This window comes from Triturus cristatus, chromosome 11 (assembly GCF_964204655.1).
Source record: "Triturus cristatus chromosome 11, aTriCri1.1, whole genome shotgun sequence".
Lineage (NCBI taxonomy): Eukaryota > Metazoa > Chordata > Amphibia > Caudata > Salamandridae > Triturus > Triturus cristatus.
In genome coordinates, this window is record NC_140594.1 from 171,876,321 (window position 1) to 171,890,880 (window position 14,560).

The 14,560-nt window shown below is 45.2% G+C and overlaps 1 protein-coding gene across 2 annotated transcripts in view; it reads left to right on the forward strand.

Moving 5' to 3' along the window:
• ATP2A2 (ATPase sarcoplasmic/endoplasmic reticulum Ca2+ transporting 2) overlaps positions 1 to 14,560 on the forward strand; it is a 246,589-nt gene that overhangs the window by 38,819 nt on the left and 193,210 nt on the right. For both annotated transcript variants that reach the window (XM_085634329.1, XM_085634330.1), the window contains exon 5: positions 13,213 to 13,351. In XM_085634329.1, the coding sequence (XP_085490455.1) occupies positions 13,213 to 13,351 (139 nt within the window). The remainder of the gene's footprint in view (positions 1 to 13,212; positions 13,352 to 14,560) is intronic.

Below are 14,560 nucleotides of genomic sequence, written 5' to 3' on the forward strand. Positions count from 1 at the left end.
AAAATCTATGCACAGCATAGTGAATCCAGAAAGATTCACGCTGCAAAACGAAAAGTTTCTTACCTGTCGGTGTAGTTTTGCAGCTTGAAGATCTTTCTGGATTCACTAGCGAACCCACCCACCTCCGCCAGGAAGATGAGGCTGGAGGAAGAGGGGGTGAAATGGATAGGATCAAAGAAGTGGAAACATACAGAAATATGGACAAAAGGATTAATCAATCGCCTAGGGTTAAAAAAAAAAAAAAAAAAAAGAAAAAGAAAAAAGGGAAAAAAGAACCCGAAGATGGCGCCCCAAAGGTGGGACTTCCGCAGGAAGCACGACGACGTCACGGGAGGTGCACCAAATGGTGGACGTCGACGCCCACCTGGGCTACAAAAAAAAAAAAAAAAAACAAAGAAAAGACTACGAATCCGGACCCAACCACAAGATCGCGGAATAATGCACAGCATAGTGAATCCAGAAAGATCTTCAAGCTGCAAAACTACACCGACAGGTAAACTTTTCGTTCCTTAGTCTCTCATGTGTTGCTTACCGCCACTCAAATAACCTCCACCCCTCCTTCATATACAATAATTTCATTTATAATTTTTTTATATTCTTTTGCCGCTGCCATATTTAAAAAAGGGTTTGATAGCTAATTGCTACTATGCGCTCCATTACGCATTTTTGAGCAATTCTAATTTTTCATGTGTACATTTTTCTTTATTGCTCTGAGTAGCGTCTGCCACTTTGGATTGGTAATGAAAACAAAAAGTGGCACCTGTGGCATTCAACAGCAGCCATCACATTGTGCCCCTCTATCAGCTAAAAGCATAACCAATAGGCCTACAAGGCAAGACCTGTTGGCTTTGCCCCTGCTTGTTTAGAAACCGCCACAAAGAGATTAGCAACAATGACCAATGTGATAGTATATCTGTGCTCGCTTACTTAATTGGTCACAAACGGATGTATGACGTTACAACGCACACATTTACATCGCGGTACATTACATCGCGGTTTTTTACAACGCAAGTCGTTACAACGACTTGCGTTGGAGGGCGCTGGACTTTGGAGTTGGAATAGTAAATTATACTACTCCCGTCTACGTACAGTAGGGAAGGTGTTGGACAGTAAATTATACTATTCCTTGTCCTAGAGCGCCATCTAGCGCAAGTCGTAACGACTTGCGTTGTAAAAACCGCGTTGTAATGGCATAGCGATGTAATCCCGCGTTGTAAACTATGTTTCCCGTCACAAACAGGCTGAATTTTAAACACCTGCTGCAGAGATGTTTGTGTCCAGCAATTTTCAGGGGATAGTAACCATAATATAACTCTGGTGATTAATCAACTTGCTGGAGAGATGTGTTTTGTCTAGTCCATTTTGACTCCTCATAAAGCACCATAGAAAGTTAAAGCACAACATTTAACATGCAGATCAGATTTGTATTTTATCCAGATAGCGGAGTGTTGCTGCATTTGTCAGAGGTCCTTCATTTGTGGCACGTAAGTTGCAATCCTTCTAATATAGCACAGTGAGGTGTGAACCAGCATCAAACGGGCATTCAAACTGCAATGCATAGGTTCCACTTTTCCCCTCTACTTTCGTTATTCTAAGGGTTCAAAAAATTGTTCCTGGGGGTAGTTATAAAGTTTTATTAGTTCAGACAGCCCCAGCCACTGCTTTACGTTTTGGATCCCGACTTTGTTTTCCCAGACTAAGCGTTCTTATCTGTAGGATGTAGCTCCTATACCTTGTAACACTCATTGTCTTGTGTAACATTCCCTGTACATTGATTTACTTATGTGATTTATTGTTTCGTTTCTAGGATGTAAAACGCTGTGACATCCTGCATTGGGATGAGCAGTAATATAAAGGAAATTAAACTAAGAGTAAAAGCTTTTACATTCTCCTTAATGTGATAACGCAATAGACTAATCAAATGACATTCATGCATGCATATCTTACATGCAGGGGTTCAACAAAGTCAAGAAACTGCCTCCAGATCATAGTTTCTATTAAATACTCGTAAAGGTTTCCTCCCTCACATTGGCATTTAGCTGTTAGTCTCCAGATACCTTCCAGCCAGGATGAGACTTTCAGAAGGAGATCTGATAGCCCTAGAACTGAGGCCTTTGTATTCGGTACAGCTTGAAGTTAAAATTATAAATCCCTTTCACCTCCGGTTGCTGCTTCGAACTAAAAGCAGACATGTGGGTGCTTCTGCTGTGTCCTGTAGTCGGAAAACTTCACTGGGACAAATTCACCATATTTCACTGGCACCGGCCTGGATCCGTTCAGTAATAGCTGCCGGTTCTTGGATTGGATCATATTTCAAGGCTATTGAGGATGGTAGTTATTTTTTTTTCACATTGTGCTACATATCCTGGCATCCCTAGTATAAAGGAATATGAATAAAGAGATTGAAATTGACTTTTAGAAGCAGCAGATGGGTAGTCGGCTACCTGGTGTCACACACAATGATCTTTGGTTTCCTCATAAATGCATATGCACTTCACAAAACCCTTTCATAACTGGAATACTTAGTCTTTAGGAAGGTGAATTTCCTCACCCAACACGAGCTGATGCACAGGAACATTCCAGGCCACCCGACTTCTACCAAACCCCCAGACTGGAAAAGGTATCTTAAATCTATAGAATCAAAACTGGGCTACGCCCCCTCCGCCTGGGGTCTTCCTAGGGTCAACTTAATCCACATGGACATACCGACATCAAATTTTCCCCTGCACGCAGGCAAAATGAGTCCAGATCTCATCGACCACAAACTGTTGATTACATTGCTGCGCCCAAAACACCACGACTAACATTATCAGTTCATTAAGGGGCTTTCACTGGTGCAATACAGACGCTAACAAGTCTAAACGTTATGTTAGTGGTGGTATATGGAACTATGAGATTGTAGCGGCATTGATACTAAATTTTATAATTGTGATAAATGTAGTCATTACACTGCAGTATGATGTTGTAATGTAATATGAATACATTCCACTGTCCTTGGAGTTGTGTAAGCTAAATTGAAAATCAATAAACACTATTCAATTAAAGGTGAATTTCCTCCACTTGTATTTTAAAGTGCGTCTTTCAGAATCTCGTACAGCGGTCGACTATCCCTTCTCTTTTTATAGTTCCTGTGATCTCCTTTAGGAGAAGCTGTTTGTCCTCCGTAAAAATAGGACAGTCGATCCAGGCACGTAGACAATAGCATTGTCACAGCATTTCATGCCTTAAAGTTGAAAAACGTCGCACCTTTCTGGGGTACCCCTTTACTATGGGGGGAGCACTTCCAATCTGTAGCTATAATTAAAGGCACACCGATGCTCACGCAGTGCTAGCAATGGTTTGTTTTTCCTGGCATTGTGGTATTTTAATTTTTTTTTTATAGTTCTCTTTTTATTGGTATTTGTGTGGTGCAGGTCTACCATTGGACTGGGGCTTGGATATTTTTTGAGGGCCCCTGCCATTGATCCGCAGTGGGCCCCTATTTACCTTCTGCTGGCTCTGCATGTAGCTATTCATACTCTTATCGATGCTGTCTGAGAACAAATGGACAAGATTGGTGCGGAAAATTTGAGTGCAGGGGGGTGGATACTTGTTGGTTGTGCTATTTTTTCCCCAGTATGTTTCTGGTTGGAAAGCTTTTTGCAACTTTTTTTTTTTTAATTGTTTATTTTCCGCAGTTACACGCACACTTAACATACAGAATGTCATATTACTAATACCCCATTTTTGTATCGCATTCTCTTAAGAGACTTTTAAGGATAGTCTCAAACCGGGATTTTTATTTTGCAGATGTTTTATTTGGCATCCTACATCAGTTAAACGTTCTTGCAAGGACAACTTAAATAAGCTGGGTAACCCAATGCCGTACCCTACCCCACCCTCTTCATCTGGCTAATGAAAACCCATCTATCCAGAAATGTGTGGTGGAACTGGCCAGCACTACCACAATCGTAACCACCAGCGGACGTAAACCGTTCAACATTAATGGTCAGTTCATATTTAGAGATCTTTGTACTTGGACATATCGTAAGGGTATAGGCATTTTGTGACCTGTGGATTGACAGCTCGCAGCATCTGCTTCCCAATCTATTACCAACCTAGGCACAACATGGGCTCATCTGACACAAGCCTCCATTTCTGATTTGACAGACCTACACAGGTCTCTGTCCTTTTGCAATGATTAGTACGAAGTCAATAAATGTAATGTATGATTTGCCTGTTTTAGGTTGCAGCATAAGCCCCATCAAGGGCACCTTGGGTGCTCTCAAATTTCACCTGCCTCTCCTCCAAAACGTATTTTGTAATCTCTGCCCACCAATGCTTAAGGACCCACCCTGTGTTCAGAGGCAGCCTTCTCTGTTTTGCATCGGGGGGGGTGGGGGGGTGGGGCACACAAGTGGTGTCAGGACACATCTCTTGCAGCTGCACCAGGGTCATATCTGTCCGATGGACTTAGCTGAAGTGTAAAAGCTTAAACCAAGTGTTTTTGGAGACCTGATGCACCTGCAGTAGGGCCTGGACCGTTCCGAATCAGAGGTCCTCACCCTAATCTTCAATCTGTTTTGCCGGAAAGGTGTACCAGCTCTTGGACTTAGTCATCCTGATGGCCTCATAAGCTGTGTTTAATAAAGTGTTGCCCCCACCTCGGTTATAAAACATTCTTCAGTGTGTCAACCATAGGCTCTGTACTGCCTCTATCCAGTGTAATAGTGATTGCTTTAGATAATGCAGACCAAAAATTGACTTTGGTGTATTGTAAGCAGTGTTTCTTTTCTCAAAGGCCAAGAGTATGCCTGAATTATTGAGCGCACCCAATGGAGGCAACCCAGCCCTGATCCAGAGGGTATTTATCTGCAATTAAGCAATTCGCTAGAACCTCTGAGGTACCCAAAGTAGTATCTCTGCAGCATATTGGATCTACCTACTTCAAATAGTGGTTCCAATTGCATTTTTCTGCCTGATGTGGTATCGAAGTGGCTCGGGTTTTGTACTGCATATTAAGGACATATTTCTGGATATCAGTAGGGGCTGTCTTCTCTCATACTTAAGTGCACTCAGAGAAAATTGCAGATTGAATCAGCCAGACACGCTTTGGAGATGTGCTGCCAAATAGGCCTCGATGTTGGGAACTTCACTGGCCCTCTTTGTCTAGTGGGATATACATTGTGTCCAGCGTAACCTGCCTCCTACTTACAGTAGCGCCATCTTGGCTGGGGCTACTCTACCCATTACAGATAAGTGCAACTTACATCAAAAAATCTATTGAAGATCTAGCGGCTGTTATCACTCGTCCCAGGTAGCTTTGCCTTGCATAATGTCTTGGTGATCCCTACATAATCTGCTCTTCTAACATTCAGATACCTGGGAATCCATGGGTAATCCAAATACAGTTGATGAAAGCTGTTACCCTTCTTGGTTTACTGAAAAAGGCACGACTTAGCCACATTTATGCGAATGTCAGACTGTTCACCAAACCGGTCCAGTTCACCCAGTAACTCTAGTAGGCCCCTGTTGTGATCGCGCACATATAGTAAAATGTCTGCATACATCAAAATCACTTGAGTGGATCTGTCAGCTTGCATGTTTAATGTGCCATGCCAGGGGCTCCATGGGTCATGCATCCACCTTGCAAACACCACCTGATATTGGTAGAGAAAGCACTTGGCCAGCTACCCCCAGGAATGTCTTCTAGAAATCCATAACGAGTCTGTGCTGCTTGGGGCCTTACCTGTGGACAATAGTCGGAGTCCGTTTGATCTTGTCAAGTGAGATTTGCGCCTCCAAACCCTCAGCCTGCCCTGGAGTAAACTGTATGAAGGCTGCCGACTAAATTTCTTTTTTTTCAATGTCTATACTACATAGTTCTACTTATAAGGCATATAACTCAATAGTGTACAGGCAAGGTTTCATTAATGTGTTTGAGGATTGCACTAGATGCTCGAGTCATGACCCCAGTGAATCGCTGCAATAACAATGCACAGTGTTGAGGCCTAAACCAAATGCACCAGTAGGCTCCCTGTTGTGTCCCTTTCAGAAATTCTCTAGGCTAGATATTCCCTGTAATCTAATAAGCCAAGCTTCCTGTGCAACTCCTTCTGTGAATACTGTTGTGCAGCCAGCTTTGGATGGTGCGCAGGTTGAATTGGTGCCCTAAACTCTGTCATGGTCATTTATTTTTCAAGCTCCTTGAGCCGGTTATGCAATACTATCCTCACCACACCATTGGACATAACCCTCTTATAAACACCTTAAAGGTGTCCCACATTAGCATAGGTAATAAAGAAGTAAGCTATATTATCTTTTAAACCATACCTAAATGCTAATTCTTCAAGCATCTTTGTTTGCACCCACCCACTCTGACTAATTGTAAGGTTACTAATAACTGGATGTGCAAGAATTCTGCCCACAACTGATAGTGTGGCCAAAAACATGTTGATACATGTGTGCAGTATATGTAATGGGGGGGGAAATAGGAGTACTCCTGATTCAACAGGTTGAGAGTGCTCCAAAAATCCATCAGATCCTTCCCCTTAGCTGATGCCGCCAACTTTTCGGTCCGCCTTCTCAGTGGAGCCCCCAGCAGCAGCAAATTTGACCTATTCATCTCCACACACATTGGGGTCAAATCCCTCCAAAGCGCAAATAGATCCTGAGGCTGCAGAGCCAAAAGGACAGCAATATGTTCCAAGTGTCAGCTGACCTTTGTTGGGGAATTCAGAGCAACCTTATGTAGTGCCTTGCCATCTAGACAACTATACGAGCCTACCAACCTTTATGTTACAATTGCTCATGTGGTATGGTATTTTCCTCTCTTCCTCTCCCCCTCCATTTCATTTTGGCAGGACTGCCAAGGTCAGGGACATTTCAGATGTGTAGTGAACAAGCCTGTCCCACTTTCATGTTCACATGATGGCTTGGTCTCTCTGTGGCTGCCTAGTACCCCCCAACAGTGTCTGCTCCTGCAGTTAACCTCTGAACATTAACCATATCTCTTGATGCAGGTATTGCACAACGTGTTCCCCTGTGCCATGTCCATGTCCCCGTTCCCATCTGCCATGTCCTTTACTTATCTTGAACCGGCAACTGGATGGGGAAAAAACAAACCCCAAAACTTCAACAAACACCCTTCACAGGGCAGAGTTCAGAACTACCATATGCTCATACATGCAAAACTCATCCGGACTTGTTGCATTACACATGCATGATCAATCCTCTCCTAATTGGGGAACAAGGCTGAAACCTTTGTGGCAAACTACTTGTTTGGTGGGTTTCGGGAGAAACATCTTCCCTACCTAGTCCGTACTGAACCAGACTTCCCTCTCTGCCATCCCACACCTTAGTACTCAGAACATCCAAACTGTTTAGGGCGCCTAGAGAAAGTATTGGTGGCGCTTATCTGCCAATTTGTAGACTGTGCGGCCATAAATGTTCTGCTATCAAAGGTAATCTGCCAATCTGCATCTGTCCCACTGGCCTATTCATCTCCGGTGTAATGTCTAGTAGAACATTCATCTTCCACTGGCATCATTGCTGCCTATCTCGGAAATGGAGCATCTAGACTATCAGAATTTTAGTGGGCTCAACTAGTTTAGGCAGTCTAATGGGGACTCTCAACCCTTTCAATTGTGAAGAAGCGTGTCCATCCTTATAGGCCAATGGTCATTCATATCCACTCTGCCAGGAAGGCTTCTGTGTCTTTGCCCACCGTGCCTCCAGGAAAATCTGTAAATTAGAAGTTGCTACGGTGAGACTTTCCCCTCAGCATCCTGTGCCCGGTATTACAGGAGGCGCACCTTCTAAAGCATGTGTGCTATTGTGGCTTTGAGTTAAAGTATCTCTGGGCTGAACTCTGCAACACAATTGTCTGGGCCAGTTACCTCCTCAACCAGTTTCCTTTGGTCTGTTCTCAACAGTTTCAGAACCACAGAATCTATTTCGGTTTGATAACTGGTTTTATGTCCATTACTATCCTCCTAAATGCATCCATTGTGTCAGTGCTGTCCAACACGGCAGTCTCAGATTGCGGCAAGACCTAGTTCTCGTGTCCAGAAAGTTCAAGAAGTGGTGGACGTGCACCACCCTTGGCTTTACCATCATTAAAGTGGCTGGAGGAGTTTATACATTGTAGTAATGAGCACTGCAACCCTTACCGGAGACCCTTCCATCTCTCTGCTCCACAGACAAAGGTTAGTATGCGAAATTCGTCATCCCCATTCTCTCCTTCCTTGACTGAGGTACTACTATTCTTAAAAAAAAAAAAAAAAAAAAAGTTTCATTCTCCGCCATTTAGGGCTTTTTGGGAGGGCCACACAAACAATCGTGGCGATTGCTGCTGGACGAGTCGAATGTCTATCTTGTTGCCCCCCAAAAAGGCAGAATGCTGTGAGGTTGTTACCTTGTATCCAGAGTTAAGCATTCTACTGCAAAGAGCCAGGCTCTGCATCCATGATACAGTTGGCAGGCCCAGCACCAAGTCTCGCAGCGCCCTACAGTGCTGCAATGAAGGACGCTGCAGCACCTAATCTCCTGGATCCTCCTGCCAGGCTTTAAGTCAGTTGGTGGTGCTGCACCAAACTCCACCGAGGTGTCATTTATTTCGCTTCCAGGTGAGCGCAGAGCTGTAAAATAGGCTTCGGCCCAGTGATGCAGGCTCCGGGGCTGTGCTCCGGCATGTCGGCTGGTCACTTTTTTCCCCCCAGTCTACTCCTACTCTGCAGGCCATATGCATTCTTATTCATCACTCCCAAGCACAGTGCTTCACTAGAAGAACTTATGCGCACTTGGTGCCACGATAGGCAGCATCTTAGATTCTGGTCCAGCTGCTTCTGAGGCGCATCTAGGGCACTATTCACCATACATCAGTTCCTGCAGCATTCCTGACTATCGGGAAAGCAGCGACCTGCAAATCTGAAGCTTTCTGGGATAAATTATTTCAGAATGGGGCCACGCGAGAATTTTGTTGGTTATTCTTCTTTGTGTGGCAGACAATTTTCCATTAGTATGGCTTCATAGCGGTGTCGGCTGCCTGAGGAAAAAGGGTTGTTTAATGTTGGAAAAGGTTTTTTTTTTCCTGTACGTCTTGCCTCTTATGGCCTATACCAAAACTTGCATTGGTCTGTGGCCCAAACCATTGGTTTTCTATGTCACTCTTATTTGCTTACCTTGTATTCAGTGGCTTTCCTTGTCCATCTTGTTTGTCCCCCTCCCTTTTTAGGTCGAACATGTAACAGTGCGCATGCGCTGTTCTGGCGAAGTCTTTATGTACGGGCTTTTGAAATCTCACCACACGTGCGTGTGGTTTTGTTTTCGTCGCAGGCTATTGGGCTTTGCGTGCGTCTTTCTGAGAAAGACAGCACGCAATTGGGCAAAGGCAGGCGCATGTCCTTCCTTTGCTCTGCCCATGGCCTATTGGTTGCAGTTACCCACACGGGCGCCATGTGTTTTGAATTATCGTGCACCGATGCGTGCGCGATAATTCAAAACACATGTCTCGGTGTGGCACGCGCACCACTCGCATGCTTGTTTATCAGTGTATGTTCCACTCTAAGCGCCCGTGTCTTGTCTCCCTGTCACCCCTCTTACCCTTTCCCCTGAGCACAGTATAAATATTTACAGCTCCTAATTCCCTGGACGCCTAGGCGGGATCGCCCCTACTCCAATGTGGCTTGTGACACCCGAAGCGCCAGACCTGCAGCCGGCGTTATAGTTGTACACAATCTGCAATCATGCACCTTACATTGCAGAGTGAGTCACGGGCTCACTTGGCAGAGCAAAACATTTCAATGGCTTGGGAGCAACGAGGACCTAGCTTGCGTGTTAACTTCATTGGCCCGCTCCATCGCCACAGAAAACTAGGGGGCCACACGACCCTTTCGCGCGCCCCTTCTTGCCCTAAACCCCGATGCACGCGAGGGCAGTAGCGCAAATGTGGCTGTCGTGATGGGTGATGTACGTTCTGCTCATGCAGCGCGTGCAGCCTCCCCGGCAATCTGGTGTCCTCGCGCTGCAATGACAAGGAGGGGGGGGGGGGGCCTTCACCGCCTCTTTGGTGCTCTGCGCACGCTAGCTGCCGTGGACCCTTAAGCGCTGCCCCTGCAAAAGCAGCAGCAGGCAGACCAGGTGCGCACTACCTTGGAGGGGGAGGGGGGGTTGCACCTGGCCGCACTACCATCGCAAGTGCTCACCCGTGCACCCCACCCCCTCTGGACCTGGTTTCCTTTGTTCTCTGTACTTGTGGCTGCCTTCAAGCCCCAAGCGCTGCGCCTGCGCTACCAGTCGCAACGAGCGGAGAGCAACGAGCAAGCAGACCAGGTAAGCCCATGCCTCCGAGCCTGCTGGGGGGGGGGGGGGGGGGTGTGTGTCGCAATTGCCCGCTCCATGTGTCAAAGTGTAAACTGTACGTAGGTCTCTACACTGCAACTAATCCCATTGAAGTTGCTATAACATGGGATTTGGCGCTGTAAAAATGGGTACTTGTGCACTTATTATACAAAGTTTTAAAATGAATCGCCTCAAACTGCATGGCATATTACGACATTGTGTGTTTCGAAGTGGCTCCCATATTAAACCAGCATTTATAACTCGCATTCAAATAAAAACAACCTCTTCAGGAATACATATTTTATTCAACAATGTTGTGCGCCAGGTCAGGTCCACTCCAGTTCAGGGACTTCCCTTACCACGGGCTCCCTTCCTTCGCTCCAGGGCCGGGGTTTCCCCTCTCCTCTGCTCTCCCTGGCCCAGCTCCTTTCCGGTCTGCAAGACCGCCGGCTCTGCACACACCGGGCTGCGCTGGGCTCTGCTGCCGGCTCCGTGCACCATGAGCCGCCGCCTCCTGCTGCTCGCGGCAGGTAAGTCCGTGGGCAAGACCGGACACTATGAGAAGGAAGAAGCAGGTGCTAGGAGGCAGGGCAGACTGGAGCCTTAAGGGGAAGGAGAAGGTGCTAGAAGAGGGTGGCGGGCGCTGTTTTAGTGTAAGAGACTAGGACACAGGCAAGCAGCCCCTCTCCCATCACACTATCATTCGTGTCCAAAGACATTGTCTCCCTCTAGGGCCAGTGTCGATACATCTCCTACACCCCCCACCAACCCACTGGTGTCACCCTGGGTGCCCATTTCACCCTTACTGTCACACCAGAAAGTTAACATTCCAGCCTCAGCCATCATCCACAGGGGGGCACCCTTCTAGACAAACCACCCTCCTGCGACCGGAACCTTAGCTGACATCGCAGGACATCCCGCGCCTCCCACCCCTGTCGGTGATTGCGACCCCAGGTAACCATCACTACTGTCCACCACCATCCCACCCCAATTACTGCCACCCCATGGTGTGAGATTTTTCAGATGCAGCCTTCTGTGTATATCTCGGGGGGACATAGTTTCGCCAGCCATCCATCTACTGCATCCCCCTTTACCCAAGATCTGTGTGCCATTACTACAGCCTCGCTCCCCCCGATTACGGTCACCTCAGTGTGTGAATATCTCACCTCTGCCTTAGGGACACGCCCCCCCCCCCCCCCCACACACCTATGTCTTTACAGCCACTCTATGGACTGGCACTCCAGCCCTCCATACACTGCGCTCCCTCAGTTGACTTGGGCAGTTCCCCAGTGCCCGTAGTGTGCGTCAAGCACGTAGTATAGATACATACGCGATTATGCAGAACCGAAGACATACCCAAATTGCATATCAAAAGAGCAAACACCTACCCCACTAATCAGACCCCTGGTCCACACAGCATTATTAAGCCAGAAATCTCATTCGATAAATTGTGGGTATTTGTATAACATTCAGCCTGTTACAATTAAGTGATCCATACCTTTGAGTTCACATTCGGTAAAACATTACGGTTAAGTTCATTGATTTGATATAAAAAGGCCTTATACATGAGCAAAGTATAAATAAAGAGGCTCTTCTGTGTTTGATCTGCATGGCTATTTGTACAATTTCTTTCCAAATATCTCTGGCTAAACACTTGAAATGGTCCCAAAGGCGAGACCTATTGGCTATGCCAATGCTTGTTTTTTTTATTATAGATCTTTCCTAAGACCATGCATGACCTTTTGTTATCTTTCATTGGGCTTGGAGGCCACCCACTGGTGGCTTCATTGCCACTCATTTGCTTGCTTCTTTTTCATCCGATTCCATAGACTTTCCTTCCTGTTCTTGTTTGTCCCTCCCCTAGATCATGGACTCATTACTGTGTATTTCCACTGCTTGCTCTTTTTTTAAAAGCTGCATTTAATTGTTCTAAACCATTTGTGACCGTGTTTACCAGCTATCTCCATTGTGTGCTTCTCCCCGTGTTCCTCCCCATTCCCCTCAGCCAACCTTCCATTGCTCGTGTGCCTCCCACTCTCTTGTTCATCTGCATTCCCCAGCGCCTCCCACCCACCCTTTGTCTGTGCGCTTCCCCATTAAATCCCGCCTTTGCTCTGTTGTTCGTGTCCCAGTACACCCTCCCTTGTCCATGCATGTGGGAGAGGACCAGTGAGAGTGCATGAGGAGCATATGGCTAAAACTAAAGTGCTATGACATGGCCAGCACTATTGCACTTTAAATAACAAAAATAAAATAAAGCACTGGCGCTGGCCATGTCAGAATTTTTTTTTTTTTTTTTTGCACAGTGCAACAAGTACCTTTTCTAAATCCTTTTAATTGCAGAATATAGATTATTGTTACAGCGTTCTTCAAGCACATTTGGGGATAGTAACATGTATACGATTCACACTGTAACTTGAGTTGGTCAGATGTTGCAGCTGTAAATACACCCAACAATACAATTTTTATATTTAGTAGAATATCTAAATAATACTAAAAAAAACCCTTCCACTCCCTATCTAGAGTGCAATGAGTACCTTGACGAACTTCAAGTCACCATAACGCATTGCAAACAGTACTGCAGTACAACACTATTGAATTAACAGCACCTGCTAATATGTAATATTTGCGATTAAATACAAGAAATGTTTACCCTCCCTGCCCCCTATAAACTCCCAAATTTTTCCATGCGACAACAAACTCATGGTACATGTTATACGGACACTCCAAATGGACTTGGGCTCTGTCAAATCTAAATGGCTTGGTGGGTTCTATTTAAATAGTTCACACCTTTCACATAAGCACCAGCAGATCAATCGCTGGGAAAAGTGTTATCTGTGGCTTCTCACTTTGACATAACTGATTACCTTCATTATGTATAACCTTTTTCAGGAAAGGAATGCTGAAAATGCCATCGAAGCACTTAAAGAATATGAGCCTGAAATCGGTAAAGTGTATCGACAGGACCGAAAGAATGTGCAAAGGATCAAAGCCAGAGACATCGTGCCAGGGGACATAGTGGAAGTGGCAGGTAAGCTTTAATACATAATCTTATTCCTTTTTGGATCATTTATGTCCTAGTTATGTGTAATTCCAATTAAATGATGGTGTAGTTGCTAATTAATATTTTAATTGGCTTAATGCTAATTTACTAAGTTGAGTGTCTAAAGACAGTAAAAAAAAAAATTCGATAGAATTGACGTTTCTGTATGTTTTTAATTGTGGTAATTAACACAACTACCGGAAACCACTTTGAGAATGTTTCAATTTATAACTTCTGCTGTGTGAATTCTAGATCTCCCTACCTACTTTTCAGAGACTTGGTATGTGATCTCACCCATTTGAAGCGATGGGAGGTGATAACATGTCTTGAGACTCCTCCCCCGCCGCCACCCCCCCCCCCTTAACTACTGGTTGCCGACCTGTGCATGTTATGACCAAGGCGTTCTTCCAAAGTTCTGTAGTTTTTTTTTTTCTTTTTCGAAAATAGTTTTTGTATAGGTCTAAAGTGTGAATGTTTCTATGAATAGGGTGTGTGTATATAGGTGCTCCCAATGGCATCTTACATTCCACACACCAGCATATGTACCTTTATAATATCATTGTGGGGGAGGTTCCAGGACTCCAGAGGCTACGACTTCAGAGGGTCATGATTCCCCTCCAACAATGGAGCTTGTAAGGTTTCTATATGGAGGCTGAAGTTGATTGAGGACAGGATGGAGCCCTGGAGTATTTCATGGGGGATTGATAGGTTTTGTGATTTTTGAGTTAGCATCTTGTTGAATTGGTATTTGTTGGTGAGGTAGGACAGGAACCATTGCGGGACTGTCCAAGAATCCGCGGTATCTTTTGGCAAAATGTTGATTAATATTTGCTGGTGGTCTGTCCAAGGCTATAGAGAGGTCCTGTTTTAACAAGAGCAGGAACCATTCTTGCGAGCGGTCCTTAGTCTGGCATTGTTTATGTCAAGCATGGGCAGGCTTCGCTCCATTGAGGTCTGAAGTCCGTCTGGGTGTCATATAAACGAATGATGGGCTCTGATGTAACCAACTAATCCTCTATCGTAGGCTCTTCAGCAGATTTTTCTTTTTGTAAGTTTTACATATGATAGTTTGGGCAATTGTTAGTCAGACTGAAGCTGTTTCCTAACTTATATCTCACATTGGTTTCAAACCCTTGCTTGATTCTTAGTAATGACCTCCTCTCATTGCACAATACTTTTCAACCAGTGGTGAAATAA